The sequence below is a fragment of the Mesocricetus auratus genome, unplaced genomic scaffold (assembly GCF_017639785.1).
Source record: "Mesocricetus auratus isolate SY011 unplaced genomic scaffold, BCM_Maur_2.0 Super-Scaffold_100022, whole genome shotgun sequence".
Classification (NCBI taxonomy): domain Eukaryota; kingdom Metazoa; phylum Chordata; class Mammalia; order Rodentia; family Cricetidae; genus Mesocricetus; species Mesocricetus auratus.
The window spans coordinates 18,018,273-18,045,888 of record NW_024429203.1 but is presented as its reverse complement, the minus strand read 5'-3'; the positions used below and the strand labels follow the sequence as shown (position 1 = coordinate 18,045,888).

The 27,616-nt window shown below is 39.1% G+C and overlaps 1 protein-coding gene and 1 pseudogene across 1 annotated transcript; both read left to right on the top strand.

Moving 5' to 3' along the window:
- The first annotated feature begins 12,409 nt into the window (after positions 1-12,409).
- LOC101842507 (olfactory receptor 150-like) lies at positions 12,410-13,366 on the top strand. The gene has a single exon (XM_005069251.1). The coding sequence runs from the start codon at positions 12,410-12,412 to the stop codon at positions 13,364-13,366; it is 957 nt and encodes a 318-aa protein (XP_005069308.1).
- An 11,101-nt stretch (positions 13,367-24,467) lies between these two features.
- Positions 24,468-25,248, top strand: LOC101842238 (annotated as a pseudogene).
- Positions 25,249-27,616: the final 2,368 nt, after the last annotated feature.

Below are 27,616 nucleotides of genomic sequence, written 5' to 3'. Positions count from 1 at the left end.
TTTGATTTTATACCTTTTTATCTTAGTACATTTTATTTTGTCATATTGAAAAATTTAATGACTGAATAAAAATCACTTCCTTAAATGTTAAAAACTGAACTGTCGCTTATTCCCAATGAGAGAGGGAAAATCAGTTTTCTCTAATAAAGTGAATTTGAATATATCAAACATTCCAGGTCAGGCAGGACTCATGTTCAGAGGTAGTGGACAAGCATAAATGACCAAAGACCTTGGTGTTTGGTGGTTTTATGTGGAGGAAAGCATATTTTTATTTTGAATTCTTTATTTTGGGAAGTTTGTAATACTATTGATTATTGAGAAAAAAAGGTATAATAGCGAGGGTAGGGAAGAGGTGAGAATCTGGCCTTTGGCGAAGGGATTAACATAATCAAGCATATTTAAATTTAATAATTATTTTAAATAATAAAAATATCTCTTTTTTGTTTTTTTTTTCTGAATTGTTTTGGAGGCTGTCCTGGAACTCGCTCTGTAGACCAGGCTGGCCTTGAACTCACAGAGATCCGCCTATCTCTGCCTCCCAATTGCTGGGATTAAAGGCATGTGCCACCAACGCCCGACAATAAAAGTATCTTACATTGGATTTTAATATAGTACTTATTTGCAAGGCTAATGTTGCTACATTGTATTGACTTTGATTTTTATAAAAAATTTTGTTAAACATTAGTGACTGAAATACAAACCATACCTTTAACAACAACAAAATTTTATGTTAAACTGGAGAAGGGGGAATTAGTTAAAGGAAGCTGAAAGGAAGATTAGGACTTATCTGTTACAGTAATGCTATGTAATAATACTTGGGCCAAAAAGAGATAATATTTTATTTCTTAAGATTATCTAAAATAACTTTGTTGATACCATCCTCTGAATAATAACTGATATCATGGCTGTGGTCCTTCAGGACATTTGTAAAAACCTATTATTTTCCTGTGTCTTGTTTGTCTACCTCTGCCCTGGTACAGTGTGGAATTATGAAGAGAAGATTATCTATATTCTTTATCTCAACATTCTGAAGGTCACAGTAAACTGTGTCTTTAAGACTTTTAAATTTGTTTCATTTTATTGCCCATTTTTTTAATTTAAATTTAAATTAGAAACAAGGTTGCTTCACATATCAATTCCAGGTGCCTCTCCCTTTCCTTCCCCTCCTCCCCTGCCTTCCCACAAAACCACCCAATATCCCCTCATTTCCCTAGGGAGGGTGAGGCCCTCCATGGGGGTGTCCATAGTATGTCATTTCATCCAGGGCAGAGCCAAGACCCTCCCTTAGGAGTCTAGGGTGATAATGCATCTCTCATTGTTGGATGGGCACCCAAAGTCCATTTGTATACCCAGGATAAATACTGATCTACTACCCAAGGCCCAAAAGATTACCTAGGGGAGGGTCTTGATTTAATTTTGGCAAGTGATAGCTATCCAGGAATTCATCCATTTCCTTTAAATTTTCAAATTTTGTGGAGTATAGGTTTTCAAAGTATGACATGATGATTCTCTGAATTTCCTCAGAGTCTGTTATGTCCCCCCTTTTCATTTCTGATTTGCATGTCCTGTTTGGTAAGTTGGAACAAAGTTTTGTCTATCATGTTGATTTTCTCAAAGAACCAACTCTTTGTTGCATTTATTCTTTGTATTGTTTTCCTAGTTTCTACTTTATGGATTTCAGCCCTCAATTTGATTATTTCCTAGCATCTACTCCTCCTGGGGGAGTTTGCTTCTTTATGTTCTAGAGCTTTCAGCTGTGCTGTTAATTCTCTAGTATAACTATTCTCCAGTTTCTTCATGTAGGCACGTAGTGCTATGAACTTCCCTCGTAGCACTGCGTTCAAAGTGCCCCATAGGTATGGGTATGTTGTGTCTTCATTCTCATTGAATTCTAGAAAGTCTTTAATTTTTTTATTTCTTCTTTGACCGAGGAGTGGGGCAATTGTGCATTATTCAATTTCCATGAGTTTGTAGTGTTTTTGCAATTTGTGTTGTTGTTGAATTCTAATTTTAACACATGGTGGTCTGATAAGATGCATGGACTTATTCCATTTTTTTGCAGCTGCTGAGGTTTGATATGTTGCCAAGAAGTATGTGGCCGATTTTTGAGAAGGTTCCATGTAGTGGTGAGAAGAAGGTATATTCTTTCTTATGTGGGTGGAATATTCTATAGATGTCTGTTAATGCAAATTGGGTCATAACCTCTATTAGACCCTTTGCTTCTTTGTTGAGTTTCTGTCTGGTATTCCAGTCTAGTGGTGAGAGTAGGGTGTTGAAGTCTCCCACTATAAGTGTGTGGGGCTTTATATGTGATTTGAGTTTTAGTAAGGTTTCTTTTATGGACATGGAAGCCTTTGTATTTGGGGCATAGATGTTCAGAATTGAAACTTCATCTTGGTGGAATTCTCCTGTGATGAGTATGTAATGACCTCCTTCATCTCTTTTGATTGATTTTATTTTAAAGTCTAATTTGTTAGATATTAGGATTGCTACCCCTGCTTGTTTCTTGGGTCCATTTGATTGGAAAATCTTTTCCCAACCTTTAACTCTCTGGTAATGTCTGTCTTTTAGTGTGAGGTGTGTTTCTTGTATGCCGCAGAAGGATGGGTTCTGTCTTCGAATCCATTCTGTTAGCCTGTGTCTTTTTAGGGGTGAGTTAAGATCATTAATACTAAGGGATATCAATAACCATTGATTGCTCATTCTTCTTTGATTTGGAATGGTTGGTGGTGGTGGAATTATGTGTGGAATTCCACCCTTTTTTTCTTTTGGATGTTGGTAAAGTGGGATTATTTAATGCCTGTGTTTTTCTGGTTGTAGTTAACTTCCTTGGATTGGAGTTTTTGTTCCAGAACTCTCTGTAGGGCTGGGTTAGTGGATACGTATTGGTTGAATCTAGTTTTGTCATGGATTATCTTGTTTTCTCCGTCTATAGTGATTGAGAACTTTGCCAGGTGTAGTAGTCTGGGCTGGCATCCATGGTCTCTTAGTGTTGGTAGAATATCTATCCAGGAGCTTCTGGCTTTCAGAGTTTCCATGAAGAAGTCAGGTGTAATTATGATAGGTTTGCCTTTATATGTTACTTGGCCATTTTCCTTAGCTGCTCTTAATATTCTTTCTTTATTCTGTGTATTTGGGGTCTTGATTATTATGTGGCAAGGCGAGTTTTTTTGTGGTCCACTCTATTTGGTGTTCTGTAAACTTCTTGTACCTTCATTGGCATGTCTTTCTTTAGGTTGGGAAAGTTTTCTTCTATGATTTTGTTGAATATGTTTCCTGCCCCTTTGAGGTGGTTTTCTTCACCTTCTTCTATACCTATTATTCTTAGGTTTGGTCTTTTCATGGTGTCCCATATTTTCTGGATGTTTTGTGTTAGGGATTTGTTGGACTTAAGATTTTCCTTGGTTGTTAAATCAATTTCTCCTAGTGTATCTTCAACACCTGATATTCTCTCTTCAATATCTTGTATTCTGTTGGTTATGCTTGTATCTGTAGTACCTGACCATTTGCCCAGCTTTTCTATTTCCAGCCTTCCTTCAGATTGTGTTTTTTAATTGTCTCCATTTGAGTTTTCAACCCTTGCACTGTTTGAATTGTTTCTTGCAATTTTTCCTTTGTCTTTTTGTCCATTTGTTGCATTTCATAATTTTTTTTTGTTTTTTCTTCCATTTCTTGCATTTTTTGGTTTGCTTTTTCTTCCATTTCTTGCATTTTTTGGATTGTTTTTTCTTGCATTTCTTTGAGGGATTTTCATATATCCCCATTTAGGGCCTCTATCATTTTCATGAAGTTGTTTTTATTTTGTTGTTCACTTCTCTTTCATTTGCAATGGAATGTTGGAGTCTTGCTGGTTTGGAGTATCTATAATCTGGCAGTGTCATATTTGTTTTTCTGTTGCTGAGTGTGTTTTTGTATTGTCTCTTTCCCATTTCTTCTTCTAGTGGGTGCAGAAAGAGCCCCTTACTGGTCTGGTGTTTAAGGGACCAGAGATCCCTTTCAGTGTGTGCAAGCAAGTCCAATACTCTGGTAGCTCTTCTATTCCTGATTCTAGTCCTGGTCCTGTGGGTGGAGAAGAAGCTCAGGAATCTGGGGTGTGTAGTCTCCCACCTGGTCCCCTGGTCCTGATGGTGGAGGAGAAGACCTGGGATCTGGGGTGCTTGGCTCTTGCTGGGATGGGAAACTGTGTGGCAGTCAGTAGGCAGTCCCCAGACACTGGAAGGCATATCTGGATGTGGGGCCTTGTTTACCTGGACCTACTTGTCCCCTGGTCACCTTGGTGAAGAGAAGACCTGGAATCTGGGGTGCCTGGCTCCTGCTGGTTTGGGAAGCACTGTGGCAGTCCCCAGGCAATTCCCAGGCACTGGAGCACAGGCCTGGATTCAGGGCCTGGTTTACCTGGTCCAGCTGGTCCTGCTGGTCCTGCTGGTTCCACTGGTCCTCTGGACCTGCTGTTCCCCTGATTTTCTTGGTGGAAGGAAGACCTGGGTTCTGGGGTGCTTTGCTCCCGCTGGGATGGGAAGCACTATGTTAAATTTGTTTTAATACTGGTCTATAAACAAATCCTGAAAATATATACTTGATTCATTATCAGCATATAAGTACTCGTTTTTATTTGTAATAAATGCCATAGCAATTTCTTATTTGGTATCATCCAAATTATTGGTTTTCTGCTGTTTCAAAACACAACTGATTATGCAGAACTAAAATGTAATGTATTAAGAACTTATGCATTAAAACTAGATAATGCTTAAATTCATATAACTAAATGTTGTTGTCTCTTTTCAGCTGTTATTTGTAACCATATGGTGTAACAAATGATCTAAAAAGACCTTGGTATTTTAGTTGTATCATTCATATTTTCTTGTAAATAATAACTGCTGAATGATACAAAAATTATTGATGTATATTAGATAGCTCTGGATCTCTGTATTTCTTTTCCCTGTAAGGAGAATGGAACTAATTGATAAAATATTGATGAACCCGGAGGGCACTTTACTATGACAAATTAGTTAGTCATAAAAGAATGCATGCATAATGCCTATGTGAATTATATGCAGCAGTAAAACTCCGTGATTCTGAGAATGCAATAAAGATTGTGACAATTTGTGAGGGAAAGATAGGCAAAACACATGTTTCCTGAGATCACAGTATCAGGTATTTCAGATGAAGCAGTTTTTCATCTGAATATTCTCATAGAGATATTCTCTGTACTGTTCCTTCTGAGCGTTTAAAATGTGGCAATGTGTATTCAAAACATTAGAAATATTTCATGAATTATTCTTACCCAAATATAAAGGATCCAGAGAAGCAAAGACACATATTGCTACATGGAAACTTGGGGGAGGTGATAAACATATCAATTATACTGACATTTACAAAGTCAAAACCAATGAAATCACAATGCTAATTATATGTGGTTGTTTGCATCTCAATACAGTGGTAACAAAAAAAAACAATTCTTTGCTGTTAAATATTAATGTGACTTTTGTTGTAATACATTATTATTTCAGATGCATCTGAAAAACAGAGATGAAGGCATTTGATGCAAAGCAGATACTGAGGAATTCTGCACCAAGCATTAAGGTAGGCAAACACATAACAGCAGGACTAAATAGAAGGCAATGGAATTAAGCATGCTTCCTGGAACTGAGCTGCAGGGAAAATTAGTCAATGAAATTGGTCAAATCCTACAAGCATGGTTAGATCTACAACAACTGAGAAAAATATAATGGGGTTTCTGTGATGTAGAGCAGTATTTCCTAGGTCAGCTTTGTAAAACACAAGAAACACATGAAACCAGCCAATGGACAGATTTAGAGATCTAGAAAGATGTGCATCTTAGTCTGTTCATCTTGGTAAAACAATATCACCAGAAGGTAATGTATAGTGGTCATAATTGTACCTATCTTTTCATAAGTTTCTGAAGGCTGTACAGTTCAATATCAAATCCCATATCAAGGAAAATCACTTTTCCTGAATGGTGGTAAGGTAAAAGCCTCCAGGACCGAAGAATTTCAAATGAAAGACATAAAAAATGACCAAAGTCAGCCCCATGTTAGGATCACATCCCTGTGGTCACTAACCTACTCTCAGAGCAGCATTAATAAATTTGCCACATGGCCTATCTCCCTATAATGGTTCAGCTCACTCAGTATGCTGTATTGGTGTCATGTTTCCTGCTATCCCATTTTGGAAGACACATTCTGCCACAAAATAGCGTTCTCAGCTTTTATAGTAGAGGTCTATTTAAGATAAGTATTAAAATAGAAATGAGATCTTCTGTCAATATAAGTAGGAAAATGAGAAGTTTTCCATGTAAGCAATTGCATCAAATGAACATGAGTTAACAGTATTAGCCTGTTGTAGGTATGAAGTTTTACATATGATTTGGAATTGATCCAGAGTGGGGAACAGCTGTCCTTTGTGAACTATGAACAACGACATCTGCTGAATCAAAGTAAACAATGGTCCAACTAATAACTGCAAGATATCACATTTGGATTTCTTGATGATTTTCCCAAAATTTCTTCAACTGCTCTGTGATTTTAATTACTAACATTACCTTGATATTCTGTTAATTGCATTTAATAGTGCTTTTAGCCAATTTTGGCTAGTACATATTTTATCTTATTGGTTTTGAATCTACTTACTTTTTAAACTCTTTATTTTTTTTATTTTGGAAGCACTATTTACATATCAATTCCCCCATTCCCTTGCCCTCCCATCCTCCCATGCTCCCCACTAAACCTGCAACCCACAAACCACTTCTAAACAAATCCCCAGGAATAGTTAGGCCCTCCACTGGGGATCATCAAAGTCTCTCACATTATTTGGAGGAGGGCCCAGGCACTCATTTGCATATCTTGGCTGCAATATTATCCCTCCATAGAGAATGGGTCTCCAAAGGTCATTTGTGCTCTAGGGATAAACACTGGCTCCACTGTTAGAGGTCCCATAGACTGCCCTGGCCTCCTACCTGGCACTCACATTCAGAGGGCTTGGTTCGGTTCAGTGCTGGTCCCCAGCTCTACGACTAGGGTCTGCGTGCTCTCACAAGATCAGGTCAACTGTTTCTGCGGGTTTCTCCAGCACCATCTTCGCTCCTTTGCCCATCCCTCCAAACTTTCCACAAGTGGATTCCAGGAGTATGACTCAGTATTTAGCTGTGGGTGCCTGTTCCTGCTTGAATCAACTACTGGGTGAAGGCTCTAGGAATGGCAACCAAGGTAGTCATCAATCTCATTATAGGAGAAAAGCATCAAAGGCAGCCTCTGCAAAACTGCCTGGATTCTTAGTTGGGTTCAATCCTGTGAATTCCCTAACATTTCCCCTGTTCCAGACATGTCTCCAAACCTACTCTGGCTCCCTCTATCAAAGTATCTTCTTTTTGCCCTCCTCTAATCCTGTCTCAGTTCTCCTGTTCTCCTCTCCTACTAACCTTCTCCCTCTCTCCCCTTCCCACCTTCTTCCTTTCCTGCCTACCCCTGTGATCCCAATTTGCTCAGGGATTCTTGTACTCCTCCCCTTCTTCAGGGGACTATGCACTCTCTCAGGATTCTCCTTGTTTCCTAGCTTCTCTGGAGGTGTGGATTGTAGGCTGGTAATCCTTTGCTCTATGTGTAATATCCATATATGAGTGAGTACATACCATGCTTGTCTTTCTATGACTGGGTTACCTCACTCAGATGTTTTCTTCCAGTTCCATCCATTTGCCTGAGAATTTCAAGATTTTCAAGATTTCGTTGTTTTTTTTTCTGCTGAGTAATACTCGACTGTGTAAATGTACCACATTTTCTCCATTCATTCTTTGGTTGAGGGGCATCTAGGCTGCTTCCAGTTTCTGGCTATTACAAACAACGCTGCTATGAACATAGCTGAACATACGTCCTTGTTGTATGAACGTGCATTCTTTGGGTAAATGCCAAAGAGATTAATTTCTGGATCTTGAGGTAGACTGATTCCCATTTTCCTGAGAAATCACTGTACTGATTTGCAAAGTGGTTGTACAAGTTTGCACTCCCACCGGCAATGGAGGAGTGTTCCTCTTTCTCCACATCCTCTCCAGCAAAAACTGTCATTGGTGTTTTTGATTTTAGTCATTCTTACAGGAGTAAGATGGTATCTTAGACATGTTTTGTTTACATGTCCCTGATGGCTAAGGATGTTGAGCCCTTTCTTAAGTGTCTATCAGCCATTTTAGATCCTGTATTGAGAGTTCTCTATTTAGTTCTGCACCCCACTTCTTAATTGGATTGTTTGGTGTTTTGGTGGCTAGCTTCTTGAGTTCATTGTATATTTTGGAGAATATCCCTCTGTCTGATGTGGGGTTGGTGAAGATCTTTTCCCATTCTGTGAGCTGCTATTTTGTCTTGTTCACTGTGTTTTTTGCCTTACAGAATCTTCTCAGTTTAGGGAGGTCTCATTTAATTGTTGATCTCAGTGTCTGTGCTACTGGTGTTATTCTGTGCTTTTGAGCTGGACTTCTCCTTCTTCTTAGGTTCCATCATTTCAAGTTGTTTTAGATTTCTTAGGTGTTTTATGTCAAGAATTTGTAGGCTTTAATGTTTTCTTTGACCAATGAATCCTTTTCCTCTATTGTATCTTTACCTCCTAAGAGTCTCTCTTCTATCTGTTATATTCTGTTGGTTATGCTTACATCTGCAGTTCCTGTTCATTTACTCTGATTTCCTGCTTCCATAATTCCATCACTTGTGTTTTCTTTATTGCCTCTATTTCAATTTTCTTTTTTATTATTAATTTTTTTATTTTTAAGTTTAAATTTAGATTAGAAACATGGTTGGTTCACAAGTCAGTTCCAGGTCCCTCTCCCTTTCCCTCCCATGCCCTCCCCCCAACTCCCCCATTATCCTCTCATTTCCCCAGGGAGGGTAAGGCCCTCCATGGGGGTGTCCATAGACTGTCATTTCATCCAGGGCAGGGCCTAGACCCTCCCCCCAAGAGTTCAGGGTGAGAGTTCATCTCACATTGTTGGATGGGAGCCCAAAGTCCATGTGTATACTCGGGATGAATACTGATCTACTGCCCAAGGCTCAATAGATTACCTATATCAATTTTCAAGTCTAGAACTGTTTGAAATGTTTGCTTCACTTGTTTTTTCTTGGTCCTTTTTTTTGGCTCTCTTTAAGAGATTTATTGATGTCTTCAAATTTTTTGTTTGTCTTTTCCTCCATTTTTAAAAGTATTTTTATATCCTCTTTAAGCATCTCTATCATTTTCATAAAATTAAATTTAAAGTAGATTTCTTCTGCTTATTCTTGATTAGGATGCTCAGGTTTTCTTGTTGGACCACTACATTCTGGTGTTGCCATACTGCTTTTTAGGTTGTTGAATATCTTCTTGCATTGATGCCTACCCATCTCTCCCTCCAATTGCTGCAGTCTCTTGGTCCCATCCTTGATGTTGGTGTCTGTGTCAGGGATCTCTGATAAAGATCATTGCAATTTCTGTCTGTGTGTCAGGGAGTTGCTCTTGGTATTCTCACTGCAGTCATTGTCTATGCTTTGGGGACCCACTGAGGTCTCCCGGGAGGGGTGGGTTTGGAGGCAGATTGGGAGTTACAGTTTATAGGGCCTAATGGGGTGGTGCTGGAGCAGCCTTCAAGAGGGTTACCTGCTGACCTGCTAGTGTGGCTGAGGCAGGTTAGAGAGGGGTCTGGACTTTTGCCTAGGACCTACGTCCTAGAACCTGGGTTATCTAGTTAGGTATCTGGTCACTCAACTCTTGGTCATCTCTGTGCAGTTGCAGTCTATGTCTCAGGGAGCCACTGAGGTCTTGGTGCAGGAGGGTGAAACTTGTAATTTTCTTACATTCAAGTTTATTTTTGGGTGTGATTTCCTAGCTAAATATTTAGAATTAAATGAAGAGATAGACAATTATCCTGTTCATTATTTTACTGTGAAATCTTGAATTATTTCACCATTAACTGTAATTATGGCTAGGATTCTCTTGTGGATAGTGTTTTTAATTTACCTCAGTAAAACATTTTCTTATATTTTTGTTGTGAGCCTAGTCTTTAATGGCTGAGCCATCTCTCAGTCCAGTAAAACATTTTTCTAGAATCTGTTCCACTATGTTCATAGCAGCATTATATGTAATAGCTAGATCATGGAAGCAACCTAGATGACCCACAACTGAAGAGTGGATAGAGAAAATGTGGTACATTTACACAATCCAGTACTATTCAGTGGAAAAGAACAATGGAATCTTGAAATTTGCAGACAAACTAGGGAAATATCCAGAGATTTATAAGGCTGGCCCCAACTAATAATCTAAGCAATAGTCAGGGGGCTACCTCAAATGCCATTCTCCTATAATGAGATTGATGACTACCTTATATGTCATCCTAGAGCCTTCATCCAGTAGCTGATGGAAGCAAAAGCAAACACCCACAGCTAAACTCTGAGTTGAACACTGGAATCCAGTTGCAGACAGGGAGGATTGATGAGCAAAGGGGTCAAGATCAGGCTGGAGAGACCCACAGAAACAATTGACCTGAACAAGGGGCTGCTCAAGGACCCCAGACTGATAGCTTGAAAACCAGCATAGGACTATTCCAGACCCCCTGAATGAAGATGTCAGTTTGGAAGTCTGGTTAATCTATGGAGCCTCTGAGAGTGGATCAGTATCTATCCCTAGTACATGAATGGACTTTGGGAGCCTACTCCATATAGAGAGATACTCTCTCAACCTAGACACATGGGGGAGGGTCGAGGCCCAGCTCCAAATGATATGACAGACTTTGAAGATCCCCCATGGAAGGCCTCACCATCCCTGGGGAGCAGAAAGGGAATGGGATAAGAGCCAGAGGAGGAACAGAGGGAGAGGGAACTGTGATTGACATGTAAAGGCAGCTTGTTTCTAATTTAAATAAAAAAGGGAAAAAAAGAATGCAACACATCTTTGTATCATTAAACAAATATTCCACAGCATAAAAGAATGTAAAAAGAAAAGAAAAGAAAAGAAATTTTCAGGCAAATAGATGGCACTAGAAGAAACCATCCTGAGTGTGGTAACCCAGTCACAAAAAGACAGTCACTCATATATGGATCAGAGGAGTGTCAGCCTACAATCCCATTGCCAATGAGTCTGGGAGACAGGGAGGTTCCCAAGAGAGATGCATGATACCCCAGAGAAGTGGAACAAGCCAAGATATCCTGAGCAGATTGGGAACATCAGGAGAGGGTAGAGGGAACCAGAAAAAAAGAGGGGGTAAGAGAAGGGAAGAAGAAGGCATAGGGGAGCAGGAAGGTTGAGTAGAGGTAACAATAGAGGAGAGCAGGATGTGAGATACTATAATAGATGGAGTCATTATAGGCTTCAGGAGATAGCTGACATTAGTGAGATCTCCGGAGATCTACAAGGATAACACCAACTGGCAAACTAAGCAATGGTGGAGAGACTACATTAATAGCTCCTCCTTGATGACAAGGTTGATGACTAGCTTATATGCCATCCTAGAACCTTCATCCAGTGACTGATAGAAACAGAGTCAGATACTCACAGCTAAACACTGAACTGAACTCTTGGAACCCAGTGACAGAGACGGAGGAGTGATGAGCAAGGGGATCAGTTCCCTGCTGGTGAAACCAACAAAGACAGCTGACCAGACAACGGGGAGCTCTTGAACCCCAGACTGATGAGTGAGAGGCCAACGGGGACTGGTCCAGACTCCATGAATGTAGTTTAAGTGAGGAGGCCTCAGAAATATCTAAGGCCTTGGGTAGTAGATCAGTGTTTACCATGGCATATGAATGAACTTTGGGAGTCCATACAAAATATAGGAATGCTCTCTCAGCCTGGACACATGGGGAAGGGCCTAGGTCCTGCCCTGGGTAAAATGTCAGACTCTAGATATCCCCTCACAAGGAGGGCCTCACCCTCTCTGGGTAATGATATGGAGATTGGGTGGGGGGCTGGAGGGTTGCTGGTGGAGGGACAAGGGTGGAGGGGTAGGAAAGGGAACTGGGATTGACATGTGAACATTCATGTTTCTAATTTAAATAAAAACATATATTGAGAAAAAGGAATACATATAAAAAATATTTTCTACAAAGATAGAGATGCTATGAATGATATTTGAAAAATTCTTGCAACGCTCAACTAAAGGTGACAGAATGTTTTTTATATAGTAGAAAATGGGTACTAGTAAAATAATTCTTATGACAAAAATCACAAATATGTAAACAACTGCATGATTGTTTTCTCTGTATGTCTGTTTGCTCCAGGCTTACAAAAATCTCTGCTAGGATAGGAAAGAGGGTGGTTGATGATTGGAGTCAGCTGAAAACATTTGAATTCTGATTTAAGAATCATTGAGTGAATGAAGAATGGATACTGAAATTTTTATTATGTATCAAATGTTCTTCTTACCTAGAGTTTCCCGAAGAGAATGCAAGAAGCAAATCAAACCACAGTGACTGAGTTCATTCTTGCTGGGTTAAGCGAGAACCCAGAGCTCCAGTTGCCACTATTCCTCATCTTTCTAGGAGTCTATTTGGTTACGGTTGTGGGAAACCTGGGCATGATCATCTTGATTCTGGTTAGTTCTCAGTTGCACACTCCCATGTATTTTTTACTCAGTAGTCTGTCCTTTGTTGACTGTTGTCAGTCCACTGTCATTACTCCCAAAATGCTGGTGAACTTTGTAACACAGAAGAATGTCATCCCCTATCCAGAATGCATTGCTCAGTTCTACTTCTTCTGTGCTTTTGCTGTTGCAGAGTGTCACATGTTGGCTGCAATGGCATATGACCGCTATGTGGCTATCTCTAACCCTTTGCTTTATAATGTAACCATGTCCTTTCAAGTCTGTTTGTGGATGGTAGCTGGGGTATATGGTATGGGTTTGCTAAGTGCCACAGCTCACACTGTCTTCCTTCTAAGAGTGATTTTCTGTAAAGCTTATGTAATAAACCATTACTTCTGTGATCTTTTTCCATTACTGGAACTCTCTTGTTCAAGTACTTTTATCAATGAAGTACTAGCACTGTGCTTCAGTGCATTTAACATTATTGTACCAGTTATGATCATCCTTAGTTCTTACATTTTCATCATTGTCAGCATCCTCCACATTCAATCTACTGGGGGCAGATCCAAAGCCTTTAGCACTTGCAGCTCCCATATCTTGGCTGTTGCCATCTTCTTTGTGTCATTAGCAGTCATGTATCTTCAGCCATCATCAGTCAGCTCCCCAGGCCAAGGAAAACTGTCATCTGTGTTTTATTCCATTGTTGTGCCTATGTTGAATCCCATGATATACAGCCTGAGAAATAAAGATGTCAAAGTTGCCCTAAAAAGGTTACTAGAAAACATAAGTTTCTTCTTAACAAAGAACAGTTTTCCTTAGCAATAAATTATAATTTATGTAATTTTGGTGAGGAAATATTCTTCAAGCAATAATTAGTAATACTATATGTGATATATTCTTAGCATTATTATTTGACAGAAATATATGAAAGGTAGAACTGGATTCTCAATTTCATACCCTTGGTAACTGCTACACTCTGGTATAACCAGAGTTCATTCACAGATATAAATCTATATAACCACTCTAAAATTCTTCAAAGCCCTCTGTGTCATTGATTATATTTGTATATGTGAACTCTAGTCTGCTTAGACAAGCCAAACTCATATTAAGTTGAGAATAAATAATTCATCAACATGCTTTGATTGTCTCAATGTTTGTATATAACCATCTTAATTAATTGACTAATTATTTGAAACATATTTTTCTGAGTTGTACAAGTTAACTGATTGCAATAAACAATGTGAGTTGTATAAGTTAACTGATTGCAATAAACAATGCATAACTCTCAAATTTGAAATATAGAGCTATATTAGTGTATATGTAAGCAAAGGACAGATTCTATCTAGTCCTAACCAGAAGGCATTTATTCTTTCTCAAACTAGAGTGATAATTATAAACTGGTATAGATGAGCAGACATTTTTATGTTTAACTGTGAAACATTCTTTATAGTGCTATTTGATTCCTCAGTTCCCTACAATTCTGTACTCATATTTCTGCTTCATGTAGAGTTATGTCATTTTTGTTGCTTACCTTTCTGAGTTTCATACTCATAAGTTATATTTTCACTCTAACATCTATTTATATCACTATATATGTGAGGAAAGAATACAACTGGTGAATTGTTTTCTGACAAATGAGTGCCATTCATAAAATCATGAACAATTGTGAAGGAAAAAGGAAAAGGATAGGGCAGGAAATGAGACCACATTTTAATATAAAAGTAATTGATATTGTTTTATCCAAGTAATTGTTTAATTCAAAACACCCAAGCATGAATTACTGTTAAACAAAAAACAAGTTGTAGTAGTAAATAATTGAAAACAGTTATGAACAAAATAAATTTATGAAGATTAACTTTATAAGAAAGAATTTGAAGATATATAACAAAGGACTGTAGTTTATAAGAAAGAATTTGAAGATATATAACAAAGGACTGTAGCTTTAACAGTAGGTGCTTTAAATAAAAGTTAACTATATAAGGTTTTAATGAAAAAGTACATTCTATCAGCACAACCAGTTTCCTTCAAAAACAACAGGAAAATAAACAACCTAACAAATCACTCTCATACTTTCCATTTAAAGAAAACCCATTGAAGAGCAAGAACTAGGCTTTCCCAACATGAATCAATAATATAAAATCCCATTAAGTTCCTTGCAAAGAAGGATTCACCTGCTTGCATGTATTGTGTTCCTCCAAGAGGAGGAATACATTTTATCACTTATAACAGTTATGCTTTTACAGTCATTAGGCAGGCTACCCTGAGCTAATGTTATATCCAAAATAATAGGTTAATGATATATGAAATATGTATACACAGAAATCACTGTCTTCATCAAAAGTGATCCAATAAAAACTACTGAATACTGGGCAAAAAAGTTACATCCTGAAAAGAACACGAAACTATCAGGTAGATTATAGGTTCCTATAGATTATAGGCAAAAAATATAAACATAGCTAATGTATCCTCAAGCTTTACTTTGTATGAGGCACAAGCAGAGTACCTCTCAGGTGTTAGTTCATTTAATTCTCACATGGAGAAAGCTCAAAAGGTATCCACTCTACAGAACAAAATACATGCATACAAACTCCTGCTTTTGCTCTTTGAAAGCTTGAACTTGTCCTGGGAAATTATCAGCCCATCTGAACTTTTAATAGCTCTTAGTGTCATCTGCCTTCACTGGGACCTCAGTACCCACACTGCCTGCTGGGAGAAATATGAAACTCTTTTCTATGACCTCTTGCTAGAATGTTTTCTGAGATAGATGGACACCAAATATTTATATTCCATTTTATTAGTCACGAATGACTTTTTCTAATATCACTATTCTAGCCAGTGCCTGGGGATTGCCTGGGGACTGCCACAGAGCATTCCATTCCGGCTGGAGCCAAGGTCTTCTCTTCCACCAACAAGACCAGGGGACCAGCGGGTCCAGCAGGACTAGGGACCAGGGGAACAGACAGGAGACTATGCAACCAAGATTCCTGGGCTTCTTCTCCAACAAAGGGACAAGAACTAGGACGAGGAATAGAAGAACAACCAGAGTATTGGACTTTCTTGCACCCAAAGAAAGGGAAATCTGGTGCCTTAAACACCAGAACAGTAAGGGGCACTTTCTGCACCCACTAGAAGAAGAGATGAGAAAGAGACAATAACAGAACAGCAACCGAAAAACAAATATGGCACCGCCAGATTCTATAGACTCCACACCAGCAAAACTCCATTTTTAGCATCTTTGTCAAAGATCATCTGTTCATACATGTGTGGGTTAATATCAGGGTTTTCAATTTTATTCCACTGGTCTACCTGTCTATTTTTTTGCCAATACCAAACTGTTTTCAGTACTTCAGTTCTATAATAGAGCTTGAGGTCAGGGATGGGGATGCCTCCAGACGTTGCTTTGTTGAGTAAGGTTGTTTTGCCTATCCTGGGTCTTTTGTTTTCCCATACAAAATTCATTATTGTTCTTTCAAGGTCTATGAAGAATTGTGGTGGTATGGGGATTGCATTGAATCTATAGATTGCTTTTGGCAGGATTGCCATTTTTACTACATTGATTCTATCCAAGAGCATGGAAGATCTTTCCATTTTCTGAGGGCTTCTTTAATTTCTTTCTTTAAATACTCAAAGTTCTTGTGATACAGGTTTTTCACTTGTTTAGTTAGCGTTACCCCCAAGGTACTTTATGTTGTTTGTGGCAATTGTAAAGGGTGATGTTTCTCTGGATTCTTTCTCAGCGATTTTATCATCAGTATATAGTAGGGCTACTGGTTTTCTTGAGTTGATCTTGTAGCCTGCCACTTTGCTGAAGGTGTTAATCAGCTGTTAGAATTCCGTGGTAGAGTTCTTTGAGTCATTTATGTAAACTATTATATCATCTTCAACTAGTTAAAGTTTGACCTCTTCCTTTCCAATCTGTATCCCCTTGATCTCCTTTTGTTGTCATATAGCTCGGGCTAGAACTTCAAGAACAATATTGAAAAGGTATGGAGAGAGTGGACAGCCTTGTCTTGTTCCTGATTTTAGAGGAATTGTGTTGAGTTTCTATCCATTTAGTTTGATGGTGGCTGTTGGTTTACTGTATATAGCCTCTATTAAGTTTAGGCATGTTCCTTTTATCCCAGATCTCTCCAAGACCTTTATCATGAAGGGGTGTTGGATTTTGTCAAAGGCTTTTTCAGCATCTAGTGAGATGATCATGTGATTTTTGTTTTTCAGCTTGTTTATATGGTGGGCTACACTGATGGATTTTCATATGTTGAACCATCCCTGCATCCCTGAGATGAAACCTACTTGATCGTGTTGAATGATTGTTTTGATGTGTTCTTGAATCTGATTTGCCAGTATTTTATTGAGTATTTTGCATCAATGTTCATGAGGGATATTGGTCTGAAGTTCTCTTTCTTAGTTGTGTCTTTGTGTGGATTGGGGATCAAGGTCATTGAAGCTTCATAGAAAGAGTTTGGCAAAGACCCTTCTGCTTCTATTGCGTGGAATACTTTGTGAAGAATTGGTATAAGCTGTTCTTTGAATTTCTGGTAGAATTCTGCACTGAGGCCATCTCAACTTGGGCTTTTTTGGCAAGTGATAGCTATCCAGGAAGTCGTCCATTTCCTTTAAATTTTCAAATTTTGTAGATTACAGGTTTTCAAAGTATGACCTGATGATTCTCTGAATTTCCTCAGAGTCTGTTGTTATGTCCCCCTTTTTCATTTCTGATTTTGTTAATTTGTAGGTTCATACTCTGCTGTTTGGTAAGTTTGGACAAAGGTTTGTCTATCTTGTTGATTTTCTCAAAGAACCAAGTCTTCGTTGCATTGATTCTTTGTATTGTTTTCCTAGTTTCTACTTTATGGATTTCAGCCCTCAGTTTGATTATTTACTGGCATCTACTTCTCCTGGGGAGTTTGCTTCTTTGTGTTCTAGAGATTTCAGCTATGCTGTTAGTTCTCTAGTATAACTATTCTCCATTTTCTTCATGTGAGCACTTAGTGCTATGTACTTCCCTCGTAGCACTGCTTTCAAAGTGTTCAATAGGTATGGGTATGTTGTGTCTTCATTCTCATTGAATTCTAGGAAGTCTTTAATTTCTTTTTTTATTTCTTCTTTGACTCAGGAATGGTGCAATTGTGCATTATTCAATTTCCATGAGTTTGTAGCGTTTTTGCAATTTGTGTTGTTGTTGAATTCTAATTTTAACATATGGTGGTCTGATAAGATGCATGGACTTATTCCAATTTTTATAGCTGCTGAGGTTTGATATGTTGCCAAGTATGTGGTCGATTTTTGAGAAGGTTCCATGTGGTGGTGAGAAGAAGGTATATTCTTTCTTATGTGAGTGGAATGTTCTATAGATGTCTGTTAATCCCGGTTGGGTCATTACTTCTATTAGAACCTTGGCTTCTTTGTTGAATTTCTGTCTGGTATTCCTGTCTAGTAGTGAGAGTAGGGTGTTGAAGTCTCCCACTATAAGTGTGTGGGTCTTTATATGTGATTTAAGTTTTAGCAATATTTCTATTACAAACAGGGATGCCATTGTATTTGGGACATAGATGTTCAGAATTGAAACTTCCTCTTGGTAGATTTCGCCTGTGATGACTGTGTAATGACTTCCTTCATCTCTTTTGATAGATTTTATTTTAAAGTCTAATTTGTTAGATATTAGGATTGCTATGCCTGCTTGTTTCTTGGGTCCATTTGATTGGAAAATCTTTTCCCAACCTTTAACTCTCAGGTAATGTCTGTCTTTGAGGGTGAGGTGTGTTTCTTGTATGTAGCAGAAGGATGGGTTCTGTCTTCAAATCCATTCTGTTAGTCTGTGTCTTTTTATAGGTGAGTTAAAGCTGTTAATATTGAGGGATATTAATGACCATTGATTGCACATTCTTCTTTGATTTGGAATGGTTGGTGGTGGTGGAATTATGTGTGGAATTCCACCCCTTTTTTCTTTTGGCTGTTGGTACAGTGAGATTATCTAATGCCTATGTTATTCTGGTTGTAGTTAACTTCCTTGGGTTGGAGTTTTTGTTCCCGAACTTTCTGTAGGGTTGTCTTAGTGGATATGTACTGCTTGAATCTAGTTTTGTCATGGAATATCTTGTTTTCTCCATCCATAGTAATTGAGAACTTTGCTGGTTATAGTAGTCTGGACTGGTCTCTTAGTGTTGGTAGAATATCTATCCAGAATCTTCTGGCTTTCAGAGTTTCCATGGAGAAGGCAGGTGTAATTCTGATAGGTTTGCCTTTATATGTTACTTGGCCTTTTTCCTTAGCTGCTCTTAATATTCTTTCTTTATTCTGTATATTTGGGGTCATGATTGTTATGTGGTGACGGGACTTTTTTGTCATCCACTCTATTTGGTGTTCTATAAGCTTCTTGTACCTTCATTGGCATGTCTTTCTTTAGGTTGGGAAAGTTTTCTTCTATGATTTTGTTGAATATGTTTTCTGCCCCTTTGAGGTGGTTTTCTTCACCTTCTTCTATGCCTATCATTTGTAGGTTTGGTCTTTTCATGGTGTCCCATATTTCCTGGATGTTTTATGTTAAGGATTTATTGGACTTATGATATTCTTTGGTTGAGCAGATCCAGGGAGTCCAGTGGACCAGCTAATCTGGCAGGACCAGGTACAACAGGCCCTACATCTGGGCCTGAGTTCCAGTGCCTTGGGATTGCCTGGGAACTGCACAGAGCTTCCAATCCCGGTGGGAGCCAAGCACCCCAGATTTCAAGTCTTCTCTTCCACCAGCGATACCAGGAAACCAGCAGATCAAGGAGACCAGGGGACCAGCTGTTCTGGCAGGACCAGGTAAAACAGGCCCTGCATCTTGGCCTGTGTTCCAGTGCCTGGGGATGGCCTGGGAACTGCACAGAGCTTCCAATCCCGGTGGGAGCCAAGCACCCCAGATTCCAGGTCTTCTCTTCCACCAATGAGAACAGGATACCAGTAGATCCAGCAACCAAACACTCCAGATCCTAGGTCTTCTCTTCCAACAAGGAGACCAGGGGGCCAGCTGTTCCAGCAAGACCAGGTAAAACAGGCCCTGCATCTGGGCCTGTGTTCCAGTGCCTGGCGATTGCCTGGGAACTGCACAGAGCTTCCAATCCTGGCGTGAGCCAAGCCCCCCAGATTCCAGGTCTTCTCTTCCACCAATGAGACCAGGAAACCAGCAGATCCAGCAAAGGGACCAGGGGGCCAGGTGGGAGGCTAAGCACCCCAGATTCCTGGCCTTCTTCTCCACACACGGGACCAGGACTAGGACCAGGAAGAGAAGAACTACCAGAGTATTGGACTTGCTTGCACTCACTGAAAGGGAACTCTGGTCCCCTAACCACCATACCAGTAAGGGGCTCTTTCTTCACCCACTAGAAGAAGAGACAATACAAAACACACTCAGCAACAGAAAAACGAATATGACACTGCCAGATTCTAGAGACTCCACACCAGCAAGACTCCAACATTCCAATGCAAATGAAGCAGAAGAGAGTGACCTTAAAACCACCTTCATGAAAATGATAGAGGCACTAAAAGAGGATATAGGACCATGTATAATATTATAATATTATATTATGCTACTACAAATCTTGATCTTATATACAAAGATATATGCAGCTATCACTGCCTATCAAAGAAGAATCTTCACAGCAAGTAGAGACCATCACAGAAATTCACAAGTGGATATTATGCCTACATCAATAATTCATTGGGATTCCAGCACTACTGGATACATCTACGCTATATCTCCTGCACCTGTGACTCAGGGAGCAAAGAAGAAGGAGTAGAAAGACGGTAAGAGACAGAATATCAGGAAGTGTGTTCTGAAATAGTCTTTCCTAAAAATGATGACATAAACAAGACAAACACAATAACAAAATCTGAAGATATATTAATATGTAAGATGTTAATTTCACAGAGTTCCACACCTAAACAAAGAACAATAATCTACTAGAGCTGCAAGAAAGATTATTAGTCTCTTCCAGGGATGAGAAGGCCCTTTGCTAGCTTTTCAAGATGGAGTGGTAAACCCTGAAACAATAGACACAGGAATAAAATGGATTCATCAGGTTATATTCATATATATGAAATTATATTTGTACAAACTGGAAGGGTGATACTTGGGAAGGGTTGAAGGGAGGGAAGGGAATGGGGAAGGTAATTATAATACCATTTCAATGAAACTATTTTAAAAATAACATAAAAATAAAAGTAACTTTTCAACAAATGATTTAAGATGTGAAATGTTTTTTGTAACATACACATATATTTTCACCGTTACTATTCTTTATATCAAAACAAGACCTATTTGCTCTCCTCCTGAATAAGAATTCCTTCAAGACACCACAGGTTAAGTCTGGTGTGCACAGCTTTCATAACTTCAAAATCAGTCCAGTCTCCTGATTTCCCTAGTGCTAAGGCCTCCTTTTCTCTTTTTAGCAATTGCATTTAGTAATTCATGCAGTGTATGTCTAGCAATTTCTTGTAATTTAGATTTTTTAAATATGGCTTCTGGAACTCTAATATTACTTCTCCAATTAATGATAAGCATGAAGGACAAATAATTTACAAGATTATGTGAGTGCTAGAGGGGAATATGGACTCTCAGTTGCTGAATTTCCCAAGATCTGTAGAGTTGCATCAGATTCTATTAGGAATCCAGTAATCATTATCTTCTCCTGATAACTATTAGTATATTTATCAAGCATATAAAACTGTCACATCTGCCAGACTTTGTAGAAGAACAAGTGACTTTATGTGTCATGCTTATCAGAGAGCAAGACTGGTCACTCAGAGAACATTTTGTGAGTAGTCCTTCCTAACATCCTCAAAGCCAGTTTCCTTTCAGAAGAATGGGAAGGACAACCATGGAGCTCCAAGCTTTCTAGAAAAAAGAATATATGTGAAATTCAGTCTTTATGTTTATAATGTCATGATCTTCTGTGTTCCTTTTTCCCCCTAATGAGATACGCATGAGCATATATGTGTGTTACACATGTGCATTATAGGAGCAGTGCTTCTTGATTAATAGTCTTCCTTGGCCTCCCCTGTCTCCTGCTGGGGAAGAGCATAGCAAGCCCTGTTCGTTTATCTGTTTCCGGAGTGCCAGTATGAGAGTTTGTGGCAGCTCTTTTTAATGCCTGTTCATGGTAAGGCTCATGCAGCCATTTTAAGTATATGTTGCTTTTCAGAAGTGTCATATGCACTGTACTCTACAATTTAGCAAGGAAGGGATTTTGGCATAACAATTATAAAAGCAGAATGTATATGTACATGTAAGCAAGAGAAATATCTTCCTTGAAACACAGATCATTGTCTTATTAATTATGTTTTTCAATATTAATCATCTTTAGTATTGCAAGTACAAAATAGGATGTATTAATAAAGATTTTTGAAGAAGATTCTAAAGTATTTGTATTGAAATTGAGGATTTTAATTATTTGTATTAGATGATGTCTCAATCATTTTATAATGTAAGTAGCTGGCTGAACTGTATTTGAGATACTGGAAAATATGGATAGAATAGGAAATTAATATGTAATAAAATATTGCACTATACTATTGTGGTATGAGGGATGGACAACTATGCTTGAGGAATAGAAAACACCAACAAGTAAAACCTATGATTATTTTTTTATAAATGTGTGGGGAGGCTGCTGCCAAGTCTCTGAGTCTTGAGTGGTGGGATGAACTATAAGTTATGTACCCACTAGGGGTGGAAACATGGAGCAAGCAGGAGGAAGGGAGAGATTGGAATTAAAAATAAAAATATTGTTTTTTAAAAAGGAAATAAATACAATAAAAATTACCAAAAGAAATCAGACTTACAAGGTCATTTGCTGCTGTTTTCTGCCTGAACCAGAAAGCAGCCACCTGGCTTTTTTTCCATGCTTAAGAAAGAATCACTCTTTGAAAAAAACGCCAAAAATAAATTTGTAGTTGAGTGAAAGATATTTCTGGGAGAAATCTCGTAGAGCACATTGTAAAGCAGCTTTAGTGTCTGGAGTTCCACATACATAAATATTTCATGTATATTTCTCACAGTGCAGGCTCTGCTTTATGAGAAGTTTGGGGAGTGGAACAACACTTCTTGAACAGAACAGTGAGTTAAATGTTTGGATATAACTTGTGTGTGGTGTATGTACTTGTTCTGGTAAACCTTCAATACTGAACCCGCAGCGAACCTTCTCTGAAATATCCTGTTTTGTCCCAAGTCGTGGAGACCCTGTGGTTCTGATTCCTTAGGGCCTGTCTCTTCATGTGTCCCAGTAGGTCACAGATGGGGCTGATTTTAGGACGGACAAACTCAAAGAACTGGGTTGGACCTGGGTGGTAGCTGAGTTTGCTATTCTGGCCCTCCACTGGGACCACCCACCATAGCCAAGTGTCAGGTCTACCTCTCCTATGCCCATACCATTAGGGTTAGCTGTGAGGGGTGGAGCCAGCTCTCTAATTACAGAGGCTGGCAAGGAGTATAGCTCTCCCAAGACCATCCAGGTTCAGGGCCAGATCCTCTACTCCTATGCCACTGGGGCCAGTTCATTCAGATGGAGTTGGGCAGCTTTCCTGTTGAGACAAACTGTAAGAAGCAGGGCCAGCTCTCTGATGACCAGGACATCATTGCCAATACTCCCAGAGCCCCTGGAGATAACACAACCATGAACATCTTCACATACCCTGTCTGAGATAGACTGATGGATCCAGACATGGCTCTCAAGCCCTGCCTGTGTCCAGACATCACCATAGATTCTGGTGGCAGCTCAGACCACTGACTTCAGTATGGCCTTAGAAGGCAACGGTGTGGTTCAATACAGGCATCTGAATGGCCCTCCCTGGCAACATGGGCCATGGACATCAACACCAACCCCAGATATGGTAGGGCCAGCACAGGGCTGGATATAACATGGCCCCATGTGACCTGTTCCTCACTGTCCTGCTTCTTCCAGTCAACTTCTCTCCACAGTGCACAGACCACTCCTCTTGTCTTCACTATCTTTACTCTAACACACACTGTTCATTGTAGCGGCATCCACCCCGTGGCTGTCTTTCACCTGAAAGGCCACAAGGCACCAGGCGATCCTGTGGCTTAGGGTGAATTTTTTAATTGAATTTTCCTAATCTACACAGATATTAAATCCAAATTCTACAAACTATGTAATTACAAGTGTGAACAGTATATAAAGCATAACAAATATTTTCTGTCAAAATGCTTGTAATTTACAAATGCAAATATTGTCTCAGGTTCTCTCACTTCACTCATGAAGTCCAATGCATGTAGACCAGCCAGTGTTCCCAATTTATCTGGGGAAAATGAAAGCATAATTGTCAGCCATCATGCTCATTTCCTAAAGATTGATAAACTCTGAAAAATAATCCAAGTCTCCAATTCATTGGAAAACTGCAAATGATAAAAGTGGTACTCTCTGAAAAGGGGTAATTTTCTCATCTTGAAGAGTCAATGGTACTGTGTTGAAGAAATTGGGAAACAATTTTGAGTTAAGATATTAATGATAAAAATGAGTAAAAATAAAAATCACTAATTTGTACATGGATTAGTTCCTCTGTTAATAAATCATAGAAAATATATGCAAATATTTTCAACTCAAGGTATGATGATAATATCTTTTTAATCTGAGAAAGAAAGAAAGTCCTCAAAGAAATAATCTAGAAAGGCATTTAATCCAGTGCTTTTTAAAATGTCTCTGATTTCTCTTGATTTCAAGACCTGCTTGTCTGTATTATGATTTGACCATGGGGTCACTGGTTGTCATACACAGGAATTACAGAAAATCATACGGTGTGTTACCTAACCTGAGGAGGGATGAAATAATAATATCCACATGATTTCTCTGCATGCATCTAAATTTATGTACACAGACATGTACCAACTCTATTAACTTTCTCTCTTTAAAATTTTGACAGGAAGATGGATGCTGGAAACCATTCTACAGTAAGTTTCTTCATCCTGGCTGAGGTGTCCAAGCAGCCAGCACTCCAGCTACCACTCTTCTTTCTCTTCCTACAAATCTACATCATCATTGTGATGGGAAATGTGGGCATGATCACACTGACTTGGCTTAGTTCTCACCTGCACACTCCTATGTACTATTTCCTCAGCAGACTGGCTTTCATTGACCTCATCATTCCACTGTCATTATGCCCAAAATTCTGGTGAACATCATCTCCTGCCCAGAATGCATGACTCAGCTCTACTTTTTCTCACTTTTTTGCTATTGCAGAATGTCACATGTTGGCTACAATGACTTATGACCACTGTGTTGCCATCTGTAACCCTTTACTTTGCAAAGTCATGTCTTACCATCTCTTACCATCTCTGCTTCTGGCTCACAATGGGAGTTTATACTTTGGATTTTATTGGGTCATCAGTTCACACAGTTCTCATGTTGAGACCTATTCTGTGCAAGGGCAATGTGATTAACCACTGCTTTTGGGATCCACTCTTGGAACTGTCTTGCACCAGCACATACATAATGAATTATTAGTTATCTTTCTAAGTGTGCTAAATATCCTCACTCCTAAGTTGACCATTTTTAGTTCATATGACTTCACTATTGCCAGCATCCTCCACATTAGTTCTGCTGAAGACAGGTCCAAAGCAATTAGCACCTGCAGCTCCCACATCGCTGCTGTTGTTTGGTTCTGCTGCATCTGTGAACTTACAGCCATCATCATTCAGCTCAATGTAACAAGGGTATTGGTCCAGGGTTCCCTTCCAGTAATTGCAAACAGGTCCAAAACTCCAAAGGCTCTCCTCTTCCCATGGGTGGAGTCAGGACTAGTAACTGGATGATGACAGTCTCTGGGTGGGCTAGACCGCCCTGATGTGTTCCCCATTGCCCAGTCCCCAGGCCTCAGGAGGCTCAGAGCAGGGCATCTGGAAGGAGGCCCAGAAACAGGCCCATGCTTATCTCCTCCTGTGGGTGGAGGCAGGACTAGGATGCTGGCAGTCTCTAGGTGGGCAGGACCACTAGTATGGATTCCCCAATAAGCTGTCCCCAGTCGTCAGGAGGCTCTGATCAGGGCACCAGAAGGCAGCCCAGTTTTCCTTTTAAGAAAGATTTTTAAGTGTGTCTAGATTTATTTCTTAAGATTTGAGAATATTTACAACAATTTTCAATGCTATAGAGCCCAAGAATTCCTCTTGTGTCCACTTTTTATGAATTTGTATTATAATTACTATACCTGAAGAAATATTAATACTTAAGTCAAAATAATTTTAAATTTTAAGGAATTTTTTCAAGATGGGGTTTCCGTCTGTCACTTTAGAGCCTATCCTGGTATTTGCTCTATAGATAAGACTGGTCTAGAACTCACAGGGATCCACCTGCCTCTGCCTCCAGAGTGCTGGGATTAAAGGCATGTACCACCACTCCCCGACATTTTTTGTTTGTTTTGTTTTGTTTTTCAAGACAGGGTTTCTCTGTGGCTTTGGAGGCTGTCCTGGAACTAGCTCTTGTAGACAAAGTTGGTCTCGAACTCATTGAGATCCACCTGCCTCTGCCTCCCGAGTGCTGGGATTAAAGGGGTGCACCACCACTGCCCGGCAAAACATAATTTTATTAAGATGCAACAGTGCCACTCCTGAACATATATTCAAAGGTAATAATATTTTATTCAACTATAGAAATAGACAAAATAATGAGATTTCTATGAGAATGGATGGATCTGGAAAACATCATAATAAGTAAAGTAACCCAGACTCAGTGTATCTCGTTTATGTGTATATTTTGTGTCTGTGTATAGCAACAAAAACCATTGTTTTTCCCTTTATCTCTGGAAAAAGAGCATTTAGATAAACAAGCTCAGCCTCCAAAGTTAAGTATTATTCGTTCTCCAATTATAACCTCATGACTAACAAAATACATCACAACTTAATTAAAGCTGACAGATAAATAGATGTATGCCTAGAACCGTTTTAAGTGGCTGAGGCAGGAAAATTGTAATTTGGTGGACAGACCACTCAACATAACTAAAAGTCACCTAAAGTTTAAATAGAAAAGGGTTTTGAATGAAGTACAGAAATCAAAGATTCAGTGCTTGGCTGTGAATCTCTGCTTCTGCTTCCATCAACTACTAGGTAAAGGTTTTATGATGGCGTTTAAGGTAGTCATCAATCTCATTACAGGGGAAGGGAATTTAAGGTAAGCACTCTAAGCCTAATTCCTGGAATCCAGATGTGGAAAGGGAGGAGTGATGAGCAAAGGGGTTAAGACCATGCTGGGGAAATCCACATAAACAGTTGACCCGAGCAAGTGGGAACTCCCTGACTCCAGTCTGACAGCTGGGGAACCAGCATAGAACTGAACCAGGGCCCCTGTATGTGGGTGTCAGTTGGGAGACCTGGATAGTCTGTGGCACCTCTGTCAGTGGAACCAATATTTATCCCTAGTGCATGAATGGGCTTTGGGAGCCCATTTCCTATTGACGGATACTCTCTCAGCCTAGATACATGGGGGAATGCCTAGGTCCTGCCTCTAATGATGTGACAGACTTTGATGATCCCCATGGGAGGCATCACCCTTCCTTTGGTGGAGGGCGTGGGAAGATGGGAGGGAGAGGTAACTGGAATTGGTATGTAAAATAAGATTTATTTTTAATTTAAATAAGAATTTATTTTAAAAAAGAAATCAAAGATTTATGCAAAGTTAGAAAATGAAGTTTTTGTTAAATGAAACAACTGTATTATTTTAAATTCTCTAGTCCTAATATGAATAAGATATAATTGGCCAAGGTATGTTCTGGCATGTTCAAACTTGTTCATTATAGTGTTACTTGCCAAGAAATAACAATGGCTATATGCTTGCATAATTGATTGCAGTTTGGTTTTTATTACACAGGATGACTATGTGCAAGTATTTGCCTATAATACACAAGTTTCTGGTGATAGAAATATTTCACCTGTTTTTTTATTATTGTCATACACACACATGTGCAAAATGTACAGCTACAACCCACTGAGCCTGTTTTTGTTTGTTTGATATTTTTATGTTGTTTCAGGGATGAAGACCTTGTGTTGGATAACCAAGTAGAAGATTTATACCAGGGAGAGGTTAA

What these genes read in the sequence shown, in the direction of transcription:
- LOC101842507 (XM_005069251.1), top strand. Translation starts at nt 12,410, where the DNA reads ATGCAAGAAGCAAATCAAACCACAGTGACTGAGTTCATTCTTGCTGGG.